Below are 22,206 nucleotides of genomic sequence, written 5' to 3'. Positions count from 1 at the left end.
TGATTTGATATATATATATATATTGAATTGTATATAAATTAATAATGTGTTTGTGATGTGTTGACTCATGAAAAAAACAGATAATCCCAACCCTTTAAACACAAAACCCAATGGTTGAGATATATGAATATCTTGATAACTCAAATCTTGAAGATACTTATCCTATCCTAAAGTTGAATCTCAACCATTGGATTTTGCATTTAAAGGGTTGGGATCATGTGTTTTTTTTTTCATGAGTCATCCTTAGGAGTAAAAGGATCCTAACCCATTAATAAAATATGCAGTTGCCAGCTAGCCTAGTTGGTAGTCTTTGGGTGATTATACTAAAGACCTGGGTTCAATCTTACTAGCACAAAGTTAATGAACTCATTAAAAATATGTTTATCGAGTGAAAATCATCTATGGTCATGTGTTCACCACGACATCAGAATATCATAATTCGATGTATATTTCAGTTGTCAAAATGTGAGCCAAAGTTTTGTCCTATATGGGCTAAAAGTTTTGCAATGAGGTTGATTTTTTGTGAGGATGATCTATATGGTGAGGAGATCTATTTGGAAACCTTTAACCCCATCAAAAGTGATTTACAAATTAAGGGTAAAAATGGACGGTCCACGATTCTTCAACTTATAATTTGGGGTTAAAACTTTCAGAATTGATTGATTTCCTCACCATAGAGATTATGCTCACAGAGAATCATCACATTCTGAAACTTTTAGCCCACATAGGACAAAATACTTGTCTAGGACTTTGGTTATTGAACCCAACAAAGTGTTTGGTTTTATATGGGCTATTTTTTGTGATCATGATATTTATGGTAAGGAGATCATCCTCATAAAAAATCAGGCAATTCTGAAACTTTTAGTCCCAATTTATAAGTTGAAGAATTGTGGACCGTCGACTTTTACCTTTAGGTTATAAACCACTTTTGATGGGATTAGGAGTTTCAGAATATGCTAAATTTTTTGTGAAGATGATCTCCTCACCATAGAGATCATCCTCACACAAAATTAGCTCATTCCGAAACTTTTAGCCCATACAAGACAAATTTTGGTTGTTGAATCCGACCTTATATATATGTCTTGTTAATGTGTGCAATAAATACACCTGGAAAATTAAGTTTTGTACCGAAAACACCCCTAAAAAATCTATTTTTTACCAAAATACCATCAAATACTTATTCCAAAGGTGTATTTATTGTATATATATATATATATAAAACATCCAAGACCTTGTGGGGACGTTAGCATTCTCCACCACATTTTTTTCTCCAATAATACCGCTACCCATATTGTCTTTTAGTTTAAAATACAATGATATATCGGTCTTTTACATAATAAATGCTAAAGGTATTTTAATCTTCGAATTTAAATGTCTTGTTTGTAGAAATGCATTAACAACTAATGCAAACAAGCATTTATTATGTAAAAGACTAACATAATCTTATCTTTGTCATAAAAAAACAACAGGTATGGGTATTATTGAAAAAAAATTAGTGAAAAATGGCAATGTCCATATGAGGTCTTGAATGTTAGCATTCCCTCTATATATAACAACTTTAATGTTCAATAAAATGAACAACTAAAGATTGCAATCACAAAATCGATTTGGTGGGTATGATGGAAAAGGTATGGTGATTCCAGAATCAATGTAGATTCCTTTAATTCTTGAACTCGCCATGGATTACTCGAAAGGGTATTGTGATTCTAGAATTGATTCAAATTCCTTTGGTTATTGAATTCGCCATGGATAGCTTCCGTTTACATATGGGTTGCTCCAATTTACCTTGACGTGTGCTAATGTGATGAAGGAAGGTATGTTTTACCAAACCCCCCCCTCCCCCTAATTCCATACAATCCCTAAAAAACTTTAAGAGTATGTATGTGTGTGTGTGTGTAGGAGAGAGAGAGAGAGTCACCAATGAGAGTCTCCAACTCCAAATCATGATTGAGAGAGACTGTGTGAGTGGGAGGTTCTCCAACTCCAAATAGTGTGAGAAACTTGAGAGTGAAAAAGAAATAGTGTGAGGTACCTAAAGAGTTGTTGAGATGGACATGCGTATGGTCTAGAAATGAAATTAGAGAGCGAGAAGGGGTGGGAATTAAAAAATTGACTTAAGTGATATAAATCTTGAGACAAAATGACTGGAACAACCATTGTGTTTTATTATATAGAGTAATGACAATAAAGTTGAAGAGGGAGGAGAAAACCAATAAAGTAGGATCACAGTAACAGGATGAGATGTTTATCCCCCAAAAGTGGGTCCCTCCATTGTGGGATTGTAATTTATATTGAAGGGCCTTTTTATAATTTAAAATATTAACTAAGAAAATTTTGAAGATAGTATAATAAAATGATTTTTTTTTTTAATTTAGAAAACTAACTAGTAACAAGTATGATTATAATTTTATTGTTATTGACGAAAATGACTTTGAAAATAATAACAAGGTTAAAAGCAAATGTGAGGGCATTTTAGGTCTTCCAAATTTTGGGGTCAAATCACTTTTGTAATAGTTAGTAAAGTTATAAGAAAATGCTAGAATAGGAAACCAATTAATTTTCTTAAAATTTATAACAGTGCATATTATCCATCTAACCATCCTTGCTATTGAGATAAGAGATTTGTATTAGCAAACTCTTCCACACCAATCTGTCATTATATGTAAATTTATCACAATCAAATTCGGGCTTAGTATGTGCCTCATCCCCGGTTTGCAAAGTGGTTGGTTTTTAATCTAGAAAAACTAAATAAATTATAAATATGCAAAAAAATCTAAAACATATAAATAGATTCGAATTATTTTTTAGATGGTAGTAACTTTGAAACTTTACTAAATAAAAGACTAGAATTTGTAAGTCTTAGACTTTTAGTTAAAAGATTAAGACCTTTAACTTCTAGATAAATGATTCATGATTTTAAATCTCATCCAAGATCAAGACGACTCATCTCAAGATTGTCTACTTACCAACGAGACGGATTGACAAGTCATCTCAAAAACCTTAAAATATTTAGATTAAAAGACTTTCCATTGTCTCATTATTGAACAAGACGACTTGAACAAATCGAACGATTCGATTTCGTCGATGGATGAGATCAGACGTCAAAACAAGTCTAAAAACCATGCCATGAGACGGCCTTTGAACCACGCTTGGACTTCAAAATCTAGGCCCATATGCGATAAATGCCACGTGTATACCCACTAACATCTCTCAACTGTTTCAATTTCAGATACGTATCCTTTGATCCAGATTCCAGACAATTCGATCCATAACCCCCTTTTAATAGAGTTATTTTGTGGGCAATGGAGTCCACAAAAAGTATCCGGTTCGATTCAATGACCCACAAGTGGAATGATCCGGATCAAAAAACAAATAAGACACGTGTAACAAGATTATAGGATCGAACATCTTGGAAACACTTTAATAAAGATATTAAATCTCAAAACACACCACTAACTGAACCACGCACAGAATCAATCTCCTCTTAGTCGTAGCAGCTGTCCTTGTAACAATGGCTGCTTATTCCCTCATTTCCTCTGCAATCGCTCCAACATCCAAAATCTCTCGATCTCCAATCAAAAGCCGTAAAAACCTCTCTCTCCCCAAATCTCTCCTTCACAGAAACCCTAATTTCACTATAATCTCTCCTCTTCTTCATGTTTTTCACAATTACTGTCGCAAAAACAATCTCTCCATCACCACCAAACCCTTCTCCTTCAAAAAATTCATCCTCACGAACATCAATTTCTCCTCTTCTGCCCTAGATTCGTTCTGTATTTTCTGTACATCTCTTGCTTTGTCGCTCTGTTTCTTAATAGCTGATGTCGATGCGGCATCAGCCTTCGTCGTCACTCCTCCAAGGAAGTTACAGACGGATGAACTTGCTACTGTTCGTCTCTTTAAAGAGAACACTCCTTCTGTTGTCTACATCACTAACCTCGCCGTAAGGTATAATTTGAATTTTGAGAAGTTTCGAGAGTCAAGCTTTTTGATCTTTGACTGAATTTTTCAATGTGCTGACCTCGCCGTAACTTATAATTTGATTTTGGTGAAGTTTCGAGAGTCAAGCTTTTTGATCTTTGACTGAATTTTTCAATGTGCTGACCTGGCCATAAGTTATAATTTGATTTTTGAGAAGTTTCGAGAGTCAAGTTTCTTGATCTTTGACTGAGTTTTTCAATGTGCTAACCTCGCGGTAAGGTATAATTGGTTTTTTGAGAGTTCGAGAGTCGTTTTTATTTTATTTTTTGACTGAAATTTTCAATTTGTTTTTGGTTTTTTGTGGATTTAGTTTTGATGGATTGGTGTTAATTTAGGCAGGATGCATTTACTTTGGATGTATTGGAGGTTCCGCAAGGGTCGGGATCGGGGTTTGTTTGGGATAAAGATGGTCACATTGTTACAAATTATCATGTAATTCGCAATGCTTCTGATCTCAGGTTTGTTTGTTTCTGTTTCTTAATTGGATTATTGAGAAAAATGTGAAGTTTTTTTTTTCTTCAAGATTTGAAGTTGGTTCTCTTATTCATTAACTCATGTGATAGCAGAAGTATAGAAGTACTTTTTTCCTTTGTGAGCTAAAACTTGGAATTTTTTTTTATATAATCAATGCTCCAATGCACTATAGACCATTATTTCAACCATAACGGGTGTACCAATGTTTTTAAAAAATATTAAATTTAAGTGGAAACTATAATTCTTGCATCCTACAATTTGACGTTCCACCAACAGAATGAGAAATAAAAGAAGGAAAGAAAGAATGTAAGAGTGACACAATGGCTAAAAAAGGAAAAAAGAAAAAAATCTTTTGCAAATGACTTCCTTGGTACGGATGCATATAAAATTCTTGGAGAAATCATCCCGTTCAGTTATCCCATATCGGGGTGTCGAATTTAGTCAGGAGATGGAATTTCAAAAGGAAGGATTTTGTGGATCATCGGATGAGAAGAAGACATTTCTGTTTGCACCAGAGAATGTATTTAATCTTCATTCTCTAAAAACGGTTTTGTAATTGATGTAGGACAGCCTAAATTTGTTCGATTCTAAGGTTGTTCTACTTTGGGAAGGTTGGTGGAAAATGGCTAATTAGGTGGTGATGAAGAAAAACAAAATTAGAACAAGGTTTTAGAAATCCCTATTGGCTATATCCTAAAGGTGAATCATAAATTTTGTTCATTACAACTTTTTTTTTACAATAGGGTGTTAATTTTGGTAGGCAATGGATAAGGGTTAAAGATGATATAAAATAGAAAAAAAAAATGGAAATATTGAGAAGAACATTATAGAAAAGATAGATGATGCCTTGGTTGCCTATAAAAAAAAGAAGATGATATCTCGGTCTCACACCAAGATGGATGATCTCCAATCATTGTAGAAATCTCTAGAAGAGTTGTAAAATTTCTTTTTATTCTAAAAATTGTTTAAATCAATTACAATAGCCATGTATATGTAGCTAGATTGAAAACCCTAAGGGTTTGTTTGATAGCATGAAAATCCAATTTCTATTAACTTTGAAATCCATGGGAACTTGGTGGTGGAAAATGGGTAGGGTGGAAAAATGATTTTGAGTGTTTGATTGCATTAGGAAAATATTAGAAAAAACAAATCAGAGAGAGAGAGGAGGCGGAGTGGCGGCAGACTACAGTGAAGCTATAAAGAGGAAGAAGAAGAAGAGGAGAGAGGGACAACGACGAAGATGAACTAGGGGCAGAAGTGGAGGCAAGGAAGAGAATAGGATAAGAAGAGAGAGAGAGAGGTATCGTTGACAGTGACGTTGCCGGTGTTGATGTCGGTGGTGGTGGTAAGAAGGGAAATAGGAAGAAAAAGATCTAGGGTTTTTTTTTTAGGCTGGATGGGGGGTGGATTTCATTTTCCCATGGGGTAAGGTGGGAAAATGAAATCCAGCATTGGTTGGACTTTTTGATGAGGGTGTAAATTCAGTTTTCATAGAAATTTCCAATCAAACACATGAAAATTGTGATTTTTCATCATTTTTCATGTGTAATCAAACATACCCTAATTCTAAAATTACATACACATTGACACTTTTGACTTTGATAAGCTAATCCCATGTATAACTGATATCCCAGTATTTTGGCCATAACTTTCTCAAAACTCATCAGAATTGTGAAATCTTGGGCTCTTTGGGTAGATAATTGAATGGTTTTTGAACTGACATAAAAATCAACCCAATGCGACAAGTTTTGACCCTTCAAACTAGGACCTAAATAAAAATGACGTGAATATTACCTAAACTCGAGTTAAACTCTTAAATAATTCAAAATTAAAAAAATAATTAGTCTAAAGTAATTTTGAATGATAAAAAAATAAATTTTGACCCAAATAAGTGAAAACCCAAACAAGGGGTTTGTTTGGGATAAAAATGGTCATATTGTTACAAATTTTCATGTAATTCGCAATGCATTTGATTTAAGGTTTGATTCTTTATTTTATTTTTTTAATTGGATTATTGAAAAAAATGTGAATTAAGATTTGAGGTTGGTTTTCTGGTTCATTAATTTGTGTGATAGTAGAAGTATAGAAGCACTTTTCGCCTTTGTGAACTAAAACTTGGAATTTTTTTTTATATAAGTGATGTTTTGATGCTCTATAGATCATTATTACAACCATAAGAGGTGTACCAATGTTTTTAAAAAATATTAAAGTTGAGCGGAAACTATAATTCTTGCATCCTACAACTAGTTTTCATGTTCCACCAACAAAATCAGAAAGAAAAAAAAAGAATGTAAGAGTGACACAATGGCAAAAGAAAAGAAAAAGGAAAAAAGTGAACTTCTATTGCCACACCAACTTTTACTAAGAGCACACCAAGATGTGTGCTAATTCTTTGATGATATCATACGAATTGGTGTGCTATTAGTAAAAGTTGGTTGGCAATAGACTCTCTCTCTCAATTTTTTTTTTTTCCAATGATTCATTTAAAATTCTTAGAGAAATCATTCCATTCAGTTACCCCATATAAGGGTATCAAACTAAGTTAGGAGATGGCATTTCAAAAGGAAGGATTTTGTGGATCACCGGCTGAGAAGAAGTGCGGAGGATTTTGCACCCCGAATTTTTGTCCAATGTGTAGGATGGATGAGGAGTCCGTTAGTCATCTCCTTGTGCATTGCCCTTTGGCATGGGATGTTTGGATGCGTTTTTGGGATCTCTTTGGAGTGGTGGGTTGTATGCCTAGGGCAGTCAACGATGTGTTTGTGTCGTTGCTGACCCTGGGTTACTCCTTCATGGCGGCAAAGCAAATTTTGTGGTCCATTATGCCTTTTGTGAATTGTTTGGAGTGTTTGGAAAGAAAGGAATCGGAGGATCTTCGACGGGAAAGATTTGGTGGTTGAGGAGCTTCTAGTGTCTTTCAAAAGTTTCTTATTCTTTTGGTGTAAAGTGTTTGACAAGTTTAAGGGTGTCTTCTTCGAGGACTTTATGGGGAGATGGGATTGGATTACAGATTGCCTTAGTGTGGACTGTGCTTTTTTGTTTTGCTGTTTTCACTTGTATTTTCTCCTTTGTTTTTTTTCTTGCTAGTCATCTCGACCACTCTTAATGAAATTTGCATTTACCTATAATATAAAAAATTATTTGCGCCAAGAGAATGAGCTTAACCTTGATCCCTTGAAAAATGGTTATTTAATTGTAGTATTACTGTGCCCAGGCAACATTGGTTGCTTGACACTTAGGTATGATTGAACCATTAACACCTGAGACCTCAATCTTCATTTCATAGTTAACTTGCTTATTGCTTGTCCTCCGCTGATTGTTTGCTTTGTTAGTAGTCTTTTGCACTTTTTTTCCTTGGAAAATATTCTAATTCTATGTTATGATGTTTTGGATGCCTTAAATATATATATATATAATATATATATATATATATATATAATTTTTTTCTTCCAAAAGTGGTTCGTAAACATCTTTTGTAACATATTTATTGTCAATATGGTTTCAAATCAAATTGTTGCTGGTTAAACAGGGTCACTCTTGCTGATCAGTCAACTTTCGAAGCCCAAGTTGTTGGCTTTGATCAAGATAAGGATGTTGCTGTGTTACGTGTTGATGCACCAAAAGATAAATTGAGACCCATACCTGTTGGTGTCTCTGCAGACTTGCTTGTTGGTCAGAAAGTATATGCCATTGGAAATCCTGTGAGTATGGTTTTAAGTCAAGTAATATTAGATATTTCTGTAGCTTAAAAATTATTTATTGGACAAATTTTTTTTTACTCTGATGAGTAAGAATTTGTTTTGCGTAGTTGAATTATCTTTTATTGGGGAAACTCTCGTGTGTGGTAGTGTTTGCTTAAGCTATCAATAGATGTATACCTTCTATCCACATATTTGAAGCTTCACTGGAATTACGTTCTGCATATTTTAATATTCTTTTTGTTAGTGTTCACCATAATTATTAGGGCCAACTACACAAGTATACTTCAATGAACTTTCTTAGTCAATTATGGGACAGTTAAATATCTGCTCTTAAGAGACACACATAAATTGGGCTTATTTAACTTTGAAGTCAGTGTTCTGTAAATATCATTCACACTTTAGTAATGTAAATTATCCAATTTGTAAATGGTGGTGGGTCTTGGGTAGACAATACTCTTTGTAAAACTTTAGAACTCCACCCAGGGTTCTGTTGCCACGATAATGTTGGGGTATTCAGTTAGTCAACCTGTAGCTATATGGTTTAGTAAACATGCACAACTACAACTCGGTATGCATTCATATATCGACAATGTTAGTTGAAAACAATCACATTTTTACTGATGTACAACACATGATTGAATAAAATCTGTTGTAAAACTGCATTTCACTTTTTTTTGTTGTTGTTGTTGGTTGGGGGGTTCTTTTGAGTAGTTAAGCTTGATACAACATCTTTGGTTTGGTATGTATACTCTGTTAATAGTTGCGAAACTTCTGTGGGGTTGTGCCGTGCAACCGTAGGGACTAGTCTGTATTGACTGCCTAATATTCACAAGCAATCTACATTTCCGCATGAGGTAAAAAAGATCCGATTCTCAAAGATGATTCCAAACAGATTCTCAAGAAATTGCTTGTATTTGCTTTATATGAAGATTGGAAGAACATTTGGATTTATATTAATGCATGAAACAAAACTATTAAATGGAATATTAAGATGTATAAAGAATTATTGAGACTTATAGAAAAGTCTCCCCTCCAGTTGGTAACTTGATGGATGCAATGCCTACCTTTTGCGAGTATATAGGTGAAATTTTGTTAGATCCTCCTCAGTGATTTGTTGAGGATGATGTAGGGTTTGTACGTATGCCCGGTTGTAAATATTTAATTTTCGGTGATATTATGGTAAGGTGGGTATGTCGAACCCGATATTACCCACCGAAAAATCGAGTACTTACAGATGTTATGCCTTGTTTGTTCAGAATGCCTAAATACACGCTTCTTCAGTCTTTATTAAAATGTTGTTGAATTCTCTATCAGATATTATGCTGAAACCTCTTAGATACAACTAAGTAGAGATATATTTTCTCTGTACATGATAAAGTAAAGGAAATATGCTTGCATTAAATTAGAGAACGAATGAACTGTGATGTACATGTTTAATAATTAGTGCTCCCAAGTGTTGTAGGACCTGTTATCACAATAATAGCTGCCTTGAACTTTCAATGTCTTTCAGTTCATTTGAGACATATTTTATCATATGCACTGAATGTAATTTATATATGTTGTGGTTACTGAAATAATTCTACGCTCCCTTATGAGGGTATTTTTTTTTTTTTTTGGGTTTACATTTGTATATTTGTGCAGTTTGGCCTTGACCATACACTTACAACTGGAGTAATCAGGTAGGGAAATCTTTGTAGTTTATCTTCTTTACATACTTTTTTTCTTTATGGTACATATATCTTCCTCGTGTATATTTTTCATTTAATTTGATAAAGAATATCATTTTCAGATGTTACTAAGGCGTTCTTTATGCTGTGCAGTGGACTTCGTAGAGAAATCAGTTCGGCTGCCACGGGGCGTCCGATTCAGGATGTTATACAGACTGATGCAGCCATAAACCCTGGAAACAGTGGAGGGCCTCTACTTGATAGTTCTGGAAGCTTAATAGGGATAAATACCGCTATATATTCCCCATCGGGTGCATCTTCTGGTGTCGGATTTTCAATCCCAGTTGATACTGTGGGTTAATTCTTATTCCTTGTTCTGAATTTCACTTTTTTAGAAGTAAACATTGCTGTAGAGCTGTCAATGGATCAGATTAGACCTGAAATCCGATTCGATAACTTCGGGTATGGATCGATGATTTAGATTCTGGTAAGGATCCTTATTGTTAAGGTTCCAATCTGATATCTTATTGGATTGGATCTGGATTGACCATGTCCTGATCCGATATGGATCCGAATTATATAAATTATATTATATTATATATTTGTGCTAGATTTTGTACATCAAATCTAGTTTAGTTTGATCCGGACCTTATTGGATCTGGTTTGGATGTCAAAATTGAGATCTGAAAAACCTGATTCGTTAAGAACCTGACCCGATACTTATCGGAATAGTTCTGAATCTGATCCTTCTAGGATTGGTACCAAATCAACCCAATCCAAACCCAATCCATTGACAGCCATACATTGCTGAGGCTTCACATCATTTCTTTCTTGGGACTCGAAAAATTCTTCCCTTTCCCGTTGTTTCTGATAAATCACGTATCTGCTTCTGTTCCTTATTTGTCCAGGTTGGTGGCATTGTTGACCAGTTGGTGAAGTTTGGGAAAGTTACAAGACCTATTTTAGGAATCAAGTTTGCACCCGATCAATCAGTGGAGCAACTCGGGGTTAGTGGCGTGCTTGTCCTTGATGCTCCTCCAAATGGTCCAGCTGGCAAAGCGGTATACTTTGTCATTATTAATGATTATCTGTTAGTTATCAACTCTTTTTTTTTCCTCTCTTCCTTTAATGTTTCACACGTGACTTGCTTTCAAGCATAATTGACTAATCTTTACTTGGCAGGGTTTGCTATCAACCAAACGAGATGCCTATGGCAGACTTATTCTGGGTGACATTATAACATCTGTGAATGGGAAGAAGGTCAGTAATGGGAGCGACTTGTACAGAATCCTCGATCAATGTAAAGTGGGTGAGAAGGTATGATGTTTGTTTCATGTTCTTAGCTGTGGTCTCTTTTGTTTTGCCTTCCTTGATGGAAGAGTAATGATTACCATGGTTTCAAAACTTGCTTTGACGTCTCGTCTCGACCATGGACAAGACTGAGTTGTCTCAGACGAGACAAACCATTTAACTCGATTCAGCATATAGATTTACATATATTTAAATTAAAATAATTATAATTTATTAATAAAATAAGGTAGATTAGAAGATGTTTAGTTATAAATCATATTTTATTTACGTAATAAATATTTAAATTCTATTTTTTTTTAAATCAAAATCCCAGTTGACTTGACCGAGATTTTCTCAATATCGTCTTTAAGACATCTTGTTTCTCTCGTGAGATGATGTGATTGTTGAGAACCCTGTATATCCGTATCGTTGCTGAACGATACCGAGATGAATTGGGTGAGTCATCTCGGTATCGGACGAGATTTAAAACCTTGATGATTAGTAATACATTAATGCTGGAGTGACATTGGATTTACTTCGGTTTTTACATTTCTGACGTGGAGGTGTGTACATAGCTGTAGATGTGTTTACTCATTTTGCGAGGAAATAACATCTAGGGTTATGTGCGCGCCTCCATGTCAGAAATAAAAAAATCTGCAGTAAATCCAATGTCACCCGAGAGCACGACTCTTACTAATATTCTTATGCTTGGCCGTTTTATTTGGTAATAGTAATGTATCAACAGACAGCTAGCTGGGCATTACAGGTTTGGGGAAAGCCCTTATCGATACATCTTTGAACTAAATATTTCTATCCTTTTAAAACTTTTAACGGAATAGGTAGTGACTTTTAATGTTGAGTTCTCTTAGCCCTATTGTCCAAGGCATTCCTTCCTCTATTTGGCAATGAGGATGATGTGATCTAAAGTCCATGTATTTGTTCTCAAATATACAGCTGAGAATTGCTAAAGTATCATAGGGAACATAATGTGCCATTGGAGTCCTTCCGGTTCTCACTTTTGGAGAGTTTAGAGCCTACCAACTTACTGTCAACATTTCATTTCCTGTTATTTCTACACCACGGTGAGATTTTGACTCTTTCCCAGAAGGCTTGATTGAAAACACAATTTTTTAAGAGATATTCAGTATAGTTTTTGAATCAGTTTGGCAAAGAGGGTAGCAGAGGTCAACCCGTAGACCCTTGCGCCATAAAAACTGGAAGCTTGTTATTTGCCACCTTCCGAACATTGTTAGGGCATTTAAATTTCCATAACAAATTCAAAGCATTATGCTTTGGATTTCATAGGCTGTTTTAAGTAACCGTGCCAGATGGGTTAGCCTTGTCTTTGTGTGAGTAATTTCATATCAAAGTTTGAATTTTTATTTGTGTGACCGCTACACCTAAAAGACTGAATCTGTTGTTTTAGTGGGAAGATAAATGTGGGCGGGCTATCCTCTCTTTTAAAATAAATGACTGATTATGATCAAATCCTCTATTTATGAGAAAAACTTATTTCTTGCAATTCAGGTGACTGTGGAGGTGCTGCGTGGTGACCAAAAAGAGAAAATCCCTGTGATCCTTGAAACGAAGGCTGATGAGTCTTAAAATTCAGTCCGAGAAAGAATTCTTGGCGATAACAGGGACATCATCTCCCCTTGCATTGTAAGATGTATAGGTGCTTATTATTTTGTTGTATAAATTGTAATATTGAAACAGGGTCTTCTTGTACATATATACCAGCCACAGTTATATTCTTGATTTCAAAGTTAAATCAATTGTGTGTCAAGCGCATTTGGACATAACTTTTTATTTTATTTTATTTTGGTGGTGAGGTATTGAAGGTGCGCGCTTTATGCTGCAAAAGAGAGCACGGGTTCCTGGACATTTCTAATATGGTTGTTAAGAAGTTTGTGTTAATAAATTAAAAGTAGGGGAGATGAGAATGCTGTGATGGATGAGTAGAAAGATTAGAAAAGATAAAATTAGAAATGAATATATTTAAGAAAATTTAGTAATTCCAATAGGTAATAGATTATCAGAAAATTGATCGAGATGGTTTGAACATATGCAACAAATGTTGATTGTAGTTTTAGTTAGAAGAAATATTCAAGTTATAAGTCGTAAAAGATTGAGACAAAGAATCAAGAAACTGTGGATGCATCACCCATTAAGACGAAGAATAAGATCTAAGAGGTGATCAAGTGGCATGGGCACAGAAGTGTTGGTCCTTTTCCTCGTTTGTCCTGAAGAAAAAGATCTATGGTTATGTGCCTTAGCTATCTCAGTTGTGTACAAATCACGCATGTTTTGCCACGTCAATTTATCACGGCTCTAATGTGAATCATCCACCATATTGACTTGTCAAAGATCCAAGATGACTCATCCAATATTTTGAAAATATCAGTCTAGTTCATGATATTTTTTTTGAGTTAATGAAATTTTGACCAAGTCATTTGGATTTTTAATGTAAAATAATTAAGGTTTTAGTAATTTAAATATTTATTATTTTGTGGTTGATCATGTATTATTCTGCTTTTTTAATAAAAATATTATAACTTGTTTAAATATAATTAAATAAAGATTAATATTTAAAAGGGTTTGTCTCGTAAACTGGATGTGTGTCAAATGAGTCAACTCGGTATATTGGCGGGCGAGTCAGCTATAGTAAACACTGGAGTCTGGACTGTTCATGTTAATGTTATACAGGGTTTTTAAATCATCTATCACGTTTCGACGGAAAGCAAACAATTAACTGTCTGTGACTGTGAGGATTACAAGCTTTGGTTCTTTGGGAGTAAGAGATGGTGGACGAGAAGCTCTCGAACTCGCCAACAAGCTTCGTTGACCAGATAGTGGTGAGAATCCCTCTTAACATGCGCACAGTGCACCATACGCACCCCTCATCATAGCTACTGAAAGTGAAACCTCTGATGTTCCATCTCATTGATGATTTCTCTCTTTTGTTATTGTATTTTAGGTTCCAGGAGATGTGGTTTTGGATCTCTCAAACATGGCTAATCAAACCATCAAGTTAGGAGAAGGATTGCGTCAGGTGAGATACAGAAACAGAGACAGTTAGGGTTTTTGCTTTTAAGTTTTTTTATTTATTTATAATCTTAGTGAAATCTACATAGGTCATAGAACGACATATTTATATTTATTTTTGTTCGAAGAATTCTTTTCCTTATTATTTGAAATAACTGGATTTGTAGAATCCAATGCCAAGGAGAAACAAAAATTTCTGTTTTTTAATCATATTTGTTGTTTTTTGGAAGCATTTTTTGCTTAATATTTGAAAATGACTGGATTTGCGTACTACAATTTTCTGGTCTTTTAATCGTATTTGTTTGATTAGAAGTAGGTTTGTATTTTGGAAGTTTTTGAGGAATACAATTTTAAGGATAAATACAATTTTCTGATTTTTAATCATATTTGTTTGATTAGAAGTAGGTTTGGCATGTTTCTTGTATTTTGGAAGTTTTTTTTCTTCTTTTTTTAAAATAATATTTGGAAATAACTGGATTTGTGGAATTGAATTCCAAGGAGAATTTTTTTTCTTCTTCTGTTTTTTAGTCATATTTTTTTGGTTGAAAGTAGGTTTTGATGATTCTGCCTCTACTACACTAATGGAAAGAAAATTGGTATTTGCTCCAAACGCCTTAATTTTACAGGATTGTGATGCTATTACTGTGATAAAGACTGGGAAGTTGAGATTCTCAAAGCCAAACAAGTATTGGGTTGAAAGCTCACAGAAGAGGGTCAGTCTTTACTGAGTTTCAATTATTGTTGTAGAAAGTTTTTCTAGAAAGTTCTCTTAATTTAATACCTCTCAATTAGGGGATAGGCTAATCACATGAGATATATATTAATACATGTCCAAACCCATATTCTTGGTGGATGAGATTTATACTATTTAGAAAATTAATGGCTATTTCTGCATTTTTTTTTTTTTTTTCATATTTCTCTGTTAGCATAATTCTTATAGTTTTGGAGAACATCAACTTCAAGGAAAATGCAGGTTCTAATGGGTGATTATCCCTATTATTCATTTAAGTAAAATAGAAGATGATCTATCGTCTTGAGTTTATACTGTCCCGGACATAGAATGATATCTGTACACAAACACCCCTTAATTACCTCAACATTCATCATTTTTCACAGAAAGTAAATTCTAAAAGATTTACATAATTATAATAATGTCATTGATGGAATTTTTTAGATTATAGGTCTTTAAAATTGGAACAACATTTTGGACAAGCTTTTGTTATTCTGTTTGAAGAGTATATTTAGTTTGGCAAATATCACTGCATCTTCATACTTTTATGCCTATGCTGCTGTGTTGAAATGTGAGAATATATAACATTATGATCTTGAATTGCTGATCACTTTAGTCTCTTATGTATGCACATTTTATTCTTTGTATATTCTCCCTACAAACTAATAATTTGGTTTTCTTACTTTATTTCTACAGTATGTACCTTGTGTGGAGGATACCATTCTTGGTATTGTGGTAGACTGTAAGGCAGATGTAAGCATCTTTTCACACACTTCACTACAACTGGAGTTCAAATTCTTATTTTCTTTTTCAAATGTGTTAGTGGATTGCTCCTACATATTAGCTGTGAATGGAAATTTGTAGAACTATAGACATTGTCTAACTCATTGTTCTTCTTCTTCTTCTTCTATTTTTAAGACAATTATAAGGTTATTAGTTCTAAGAACATGGTAAAAGTAGTTTCTTAATAGAGTTATGTTACTTCTACATCTTTTTATTGATGTGCCATGGGCTTGCCTAAGCTTATACACATTGGCAAAGTGGAAATATTTACTTAAACACAATGCAAATATGAAATCTATATAATAAAACACAACGGTGGGGTCACTTGTGGGGGATAAACATTCCATCCAGCTATAGTGACCCCACTTTATTGCTTTCCTCCTACCCCTTCAATGTATGAATGTGGTTTGAATTTGCTACCTTTACACGCATCACCATTGATTGAAAACATAGTTGTGTCTCAAATGTCACCAAGTCAATGAAATCTTATGCAGCTTCCTAGAGTCGTTGGTTGGTTCTTCTAAATGTGTGATGAATGCCATAGGAGTTACCATGAGAATAATTTTCAGGGAAACCAAAGGGAACTTGATACTGATTTATAAATAATGTACTTTCATCTTTGTATCCAAGCTGTTGAATTCCAAATTCACATGTCTTGTGTCATAAGTTAGATTCTACCAAAGGGGAGGATTTGGCCAATGATGGTTTATGTTTCTTATGCTAACACAAGATTAAGTTGAATTATTTGCTTATTAACTATTTTCAAAATTATAGATGGAATGAAAATATGTAATGGGGGGTTATTTTTGTGAGCACGAGGACATTCTAGGGAATTCAGTTATGCACATCAGTTAATTAAAGAGAAGATAAGAGAAAAAAATAATATTTTCACCCTCTCTTTGTCTTTTGTTATCAAAGCTTCTTTCTAAGAACATTCAAATTGCCTCAAGTGCTATGCAATGGGACGCTCGGTCCATGACACAATGCTTTTATCCAAGGTCTCAAGATCTGTTGAGTTCACATTTTTGTTTCTTTTTGTTGTGGAGGCTCTCTTTGTATTCCATACATTATGCGGTATGGTTATGGTGGTGAACTCTTAGTTAAATGTGGTGCAAATATAATTTCCTTGCTTCCCTAGACGATGGTTTAATACTTCAATCATATTTGTATTATTGACTTGTGCACTGAATTTCTCACACTATTGTGTGCTTTACTCTTGGTATCTCTTTATTTTGTTTCAGATATATGGGTTTTTGTGTGTATGGAAGGTTAATTTTCTTATGGAGGGTTGAAATTGTTTGATATTCTGAGGCATCTTTCCTTCACTTTCATTAGAGATAAAAATGAAATTTATAAAATTGCAATGAATGCTGTATTTTGTACACTGGCCATACATCCTTTGCAATATATCCATATGGAATCTGATTGGTAATTGAATCTTGAATGCTGGTTAGGCACATGGATTATAATTGTTTGAAGTTTGTATGATGAGCTTATTTCCACTTTTTTAATTACAAACATACCCAAAAAAAAAAAAAAGAATGAATACATCCCTTTTATTAAAAAAGTTATGTACTTTGTTAAGTGCTCTAGTCTATGCCTTCTTGCACACAATCAAAATGAGTAATCTTTAATGAACACCTTGTTCCTGTTATTTTTCTTTATGATTGATCTTAATGTGGTGGTTTCAATAGAAGAAAATTATCTTATGTTGTTCGGTATGTTCAGCTAAGTTTTTTCATAAAACTGTAACATCTTCAATACATTCATTGGAGTTGTTATCTTCATTAACATATGTATGTAATCTACGTTGACTCAGTAATACTAAATTATGACAAAGCTCGTGCCCTGCTTATGTGCAGAACTTTCTTGTTGACATAAAAGGACCTACGTTGGCATTTTTACCGGTACTTGCATTTGAAGGAGGAACGAGGAGAAACATACCAAAGTTTGAGGTACAGCTCCAAAAATTTCAAGTGATATGTGTTAGATCTATGTACTCCACATTTCTTTCTATTTGTTCCGTAGGGGATACATTTAAGCAACTTTGCAACCTAAATAGGCTCACAAAGGGCCATAGATGCTTCTGACCTAAATATTCATGTTGTTTACCCCAATTCGTTATGTACTTCACTATAAATGCTTATGATTGCGCTATCACATGCAACTTGTATCCATCACCTATTACAATTGTTCTCATCCTTTTATGATGTCAAATTTCCTCATTGAATTATTTTGGATTTCCTATTGGCATTTCTTGTACTCTTTGATCTTCCTAAACTTCCTTATAGTTTTGCTATAGTTATATTATATTGTTTTGGTAAATAATAATTTGAGCATAGTAGAGATGAGGATGTTGAGATGGATGAGTGTAAAGACTAGGAAATGTAAATTTAGAAATAAACGCATTTAGGAACATGTAGGTTAGCTCCAATAGGCGATAAACTAGGAGAGTCGGCTGAGATGGTTTGTTCATGTTCAATAAAGGCCGATTTGGATCCCAGTTAAAAGAAATATTCAGGTTGAAGGTCCCTAAAAGAATGAGAGGAAGACCCAAAAGAACATACATGGAGATAGTGAAGATAGATATGTACTCACTCTTAGTAGTAGAAGACTTGGCTTTGAATTAGAGTGGAATGGAGGAACAAGATTCGTTTAGTGGATCCCAGATATTTGGGATAAGGATTTGTTGATGTGGTGATAATCTGTGCTTTTAACAGGCACTCTTCAGTAATGTTCCATTTGCATAAGTAATTATCTCCTTTGCACTTCAGGTAGGTACATTGCTCTATGTCCGAGTGGTCAAAGCAAATATTGGCATGAATCCAGAGCTCTCATGCACTGATGGTATATTATTTCTTTATCTGTTGTAATTTCATTATGCGATTCTTCATGTTTGAGGTTCTTTTATTCTTTTACTATTAAATCAATTAGTTTAGGGAGAATTAGTTAGTCCATTTGTTGCATTGGGCAATTATTCCCAAAATTCATTTCTTGTCTCTCTCATTCAATAGCCAGCGGGAAAGCTGCCGAGTTTGGCCCTCTAAAAGATGGCTACATGTTTGAATCATCCACTGGTCTATCACGAACGTGAGTTCCCTCACATTAAAATTTCCTTTTGTCCCTACACATTTAAAGGACTTCTGAAATGCAGCAAAGATCACCTTTTCAACGATTATGAAGAATGACTTTTTTTTCTTCCCCTTTCGACATCATTAGGTTGCTAAGTTCTCCAACATGTCCGGTTCTTGAGGCTCTTGGGAAGAAGCTATCTTTTGAGATAGCCGTTGGGTTAAACGGCCGAGTGTGGGTATGATTCTTGAAACCCTTCGTGTTGCCAATTTTTCTTGCCTCCATTGTTAAATTTCACCGCGACCTTATGATCGTCACTTCAATCCTAGATTTCCTACTCAAAATGCTTATTAATTCCAATTTGTTTATCAAATTATAGGTGAATGCTGACTCTCCATCCACAGTCATCCTTGTCACTAATGCGATTACCACTTCAGAGTCTCTAAGTGGGGTCCAGCAAAGAATTATGGTAGACAAACTTATGCAGAGACTTCAGTGATCAACTTGGTAAGTTGGTCCCAAACCAATTATCCGAGAAAATCGGATTCATATAATTTTGTTTCTCACTGACATCTGGAGTTTGGCCTTTTGTTATTTCTTTGGTGGTTCTACTTAAGTTAGGGGTTTTGAACACAAGTCCTAATTATGGTTTTGATATGGTGAGAGGAACCATCTGGGTTACGATGATCAAGTCCCAGATGTAATGAGTTCTGATTATTGGGTCTTTTTGATAGAGTGACTTACAGTGTATCTGTTTAAATTTTTAATTCAGTGTTTTTTTCCCCCTCCATCTTATACAGTTTATGTTGGCATCTGAGTTTAGTGCTACAAAAGTAAAATAAATAAATATGGCTAATTGATAGGTCATTTGAAGAAAAGAATAATGCTGAATTAACCTCAAAGATTGTACCTCATATCACACATCTTGATATGAAAGTGTGTAGGAACCATAGATGATTTTCATCGAGATACGAGTCATTAAAAAGCATCTATGGCTCCAATACACTTTCACATCAAGATGTGCGATATGAGGTACAATCTTGAGGTCACTCCAGCACGACTCTAAAGAAAAAATATTGGAGTTTAAGATCTCCATGGATTACTAGAACTTGCCAGGATGATTATAAGCTTGCATCCCTTATGATTGCTCATTGTAACTTTTAACCTTAGGAAGTCATTATAATCTAATGACTATTGTTGGTTAACTGTCTTGGTAGTACTATTCATGAAAGAATAATGCTGAAGTGACCTCAGGCTGGTAGGTTCTTGACTTGAAAGTGTACGGGAAACCATAGATGCTTTTCATCGAGATACGAGTGAAAAAGCATCTATGGTTCCTATCCATTTTCACATCAGGAAGTGCGATATGAGATTCCAGCTTGAGGTCACTCCAGCATGACTCCTCATGAAGTACCCAACTTCGGGTGTCCAATAAAACTCTAATAAGAATGTAGAGAGCTGCTATTTCCACACCAACTTTTACTAATGCCGCACCAATTCTTATGTAAATCATCAAAGTATTGCACACAGTTGGTGTGGTGTTAGTAAAAGATAGCAGTGGCAATAGTAACTCTCTTGATGTATGCACAAATATAAAAAATTTGATTTAGGGAGAACTGATTTTGGATTAGGAAGCCTATGGTTTTATAACTCATAGTTCTTAAACATAGGGGATGTACGTCTAGTCTAGTTGAATTCATGTAAAACTTGTGATTCTTCAATTTGTTTTTGGTCGTTCATCGATACAAATCTAGATCTAGGGATCTGTACTTGCAGTAATATTTTTAGGTAGTTTTGTAATTTTCTTTGGATAGTCAACCGCCTAAATTTGAACAAAATTGTTATGTTGATCAACCACATCTACCCATCTCTTGCTTTCTTTAAGAGTGTTATTTTTTGTTCTTTTTCTTTTTCATTAACTTCCATTTACCATAAAACGACATTATTAGAAAATTCTTATTGAGATCTTGCTACTATATTATTTGTATGTATTATATAAATTAATAAAAATAATTTTGTAATGTTTCTAGAAATTTGATTTGATGTTTTTTTAGAAGAATAATGTAAGCAAAGGAAAATTTAATATTGGAGTTCCTACTGTCTTTAACCCGATACTGGGGGTTATGCTCAAGCAGGCCTGGGCTGGCTTTGGTTGATTTTTGGGTTATATAAGAAATTCAATTCATGCATTTATTATTATTATTATTATTATTATTATTATTATTATTATTATTATGTCCACTTTCTACATAATATATAGATCTAAAATATGTTAAATCCTTCAATCGACTCCTCTAAATCCCATTTATGGACCACTTAGGGCTATTTTACTTATAGAATTGCTATTGCCACACCAACTTTTACCAATTGGTAAATCACTAAAAATTTTGCAAACAGCGGTATTAGAAATCACTTAACAATCATTTCTGCAATTTTAAAACTCTTTTTCACCAATCATTCTCTCAAATACATGTCTTTAGTTCTTTTACTCTTATTCACTCATCATTCTCTCTAATACATGTCTTTAATATTTTCACTTCTTCGAAAAAAATTAATCAGTAATAAATTGATTTCATTAAAGAACCAATGGATGGTTCATTTGGTTTACTTCAATAACCCAATTTTTTTTTGTTGTTCTTTTTCAATGCAATATAAATAACTTTTTATTGAAAAGGATCAAATCCGCTCAACCCTTTATTATCTTGGGTTGAAATAATCATTAGAAGATCAGAATGAATTTCTTTTGTTGAAATAATCAGTAGAAGATCAGAATGAATTTCCTTTGTGCAGTAGAAGATCGGAATGAATTTCTTTTGTGGAGAAGATGGCATTGCAGAAAAATCAATTAGTCATAAAATATGTATGTCTAGTGAACTTTCATTGACAATGAACTGAAATGAAGAATATATGAAGGACAACTTGAAATTTTTTTTTTTTTTTTTTTCAAATGTTTTTTCATTAGAAAAGTATGGTTTATTGTGAAGTTCGGCCTTTTTGGTCTTTCAAATTTCGTTCTCAACAGTAAAGGCCTCTTCGCCCTCTCTCACTAATCTAATTTTCTAAAATTATAAAATCAGATTATCTATTTAAAAGTTTTAAAATAATTATAAAAATATTTTATGGTGCATAAATCCAAATTTATATGTACTTTGCACATGATACCCACTGCTTCTAAAAAGAAGGGAAAATTACTTAAAGGACCCTCGTGAAGGGTTTATTTCTAAATAGTTTTTAAATTTTGCACCGTACTCAATAGAACATTTACTAAACTTTTCCTTTTTTAATGGTCCCTCATTATTGGCAAACTCTCCGCTTTTTTATTTACTGGCAAGTTCACCACTTTTTATTATGGTCAAACTTGACGCTTTTGTTTTTAATATTAGTGTCGAGTTCACAGTTTTTACTATCGAACTCACTATTATTTACTGTCGAGATCACCATGTTTTTAATAAAATGTAGACCT

The 22,206-nt window shown here is 34.0% G+C and overlaps 2 protein-coding genes across 5 annotated transcripts; both read left to right on the top strand.

Annotated features, from left to right (window-relative positions):
* The first annotated feature begins 3,442 nt into the window (after window positions 1-3,442).
* LOC147405605 (protease Do-like 1, chloroplastic) lies at window positions 3,443-12,899 on the top strand. Of its 4 annotated transcripts, XR_015176009.1 has the most exons (9): window positions 3,444-3,948; window positions 4,317-4,439; window positions 7,985-8,156; window positions 9,798-9,835; window positions 9,977-10,175; window positions 10,732-10,884; window positions 11,006-11,140; window positions 12,068-12,195; window positions 12,641-12,899. XR_015176009.1 is itself a non-coding variant. In XM_086433400.1 (8 exons), exons 1-8 carry the CDS (start codon window positions 3,512-3,514, stop codon window positions 12,716-12,718), a joined length of 1,335 nt encoding a protein of 444 aa, XP_086289526.1. In that variant the 5' UTR covers window positions 3,444-3,511; the 3' UTR covers window positions 12,719-12,899. The 4 variants fall into 4 exon arrangements, 1 of the variants encoding a protein (XP_086289526.1); XR_015176010.1 differs by lacking the exon at window positions 12,068-12,195 and having other exon boundaries at window positions 3,443-3,948; window positions 10,732-10,913; XR_015176011.1 differs by lacking the exon at window positions 12,641-12,899 and having other exon boundaries at window positions 3,443-3,948; window positions 10,732-10,913; window positions 12,068-12,193.
* A 909-nt stretch (window positions 12,900-13,808) lies between these two features.
* On the top strand, window positions 13,809-19,533 carry LOC147405604 (uncharacterized). Its single transcript, XM_086433402.1, has 9 exons — window positions 13,809-13,968; window positions 14,091-14,165; window positions 14,785-14,871; window positions 15,585-15,641; window positions 17,534-17,626; window positions 18,446-18,518; window positions 18,686-18,761; window positions 18,891-18,981; window positions 19,123-19,533. The coding sequence occupies exons 1-9, from the start codon at window positions 13,915-13,917 to the stop codon at window positions 19,240-19,242; spliced, it is 726 nt and encodes a 241-aa protein (XP_086289528.1). The 5' UTR covers window positions 13,809-13,914; the 3' UTR covers window positions 19,243-19,533.
* Window positions 19,534-22,206: the final 2,673 nt, after the last annotated feature.

This window comes from Akebia trifoliata, chromosome 3 (assembly GCF_017979445.1).
Source record: "Akebia trifoliata isolate Shusen 1 chromosome 3, ASM1797944v1, whole genome shotgun sequence".
NCBI lineage: Eukaryota > Viridiplantae > Streptophyta > Magnoliopsida > Ranunculales > Lardizabalaceae > Akebia > Akebia trifoliata.
Note: the sequence above shows the minus strand (reverse complement) of the source record. Positions and strands in the feature narration are given on the sequence as shown.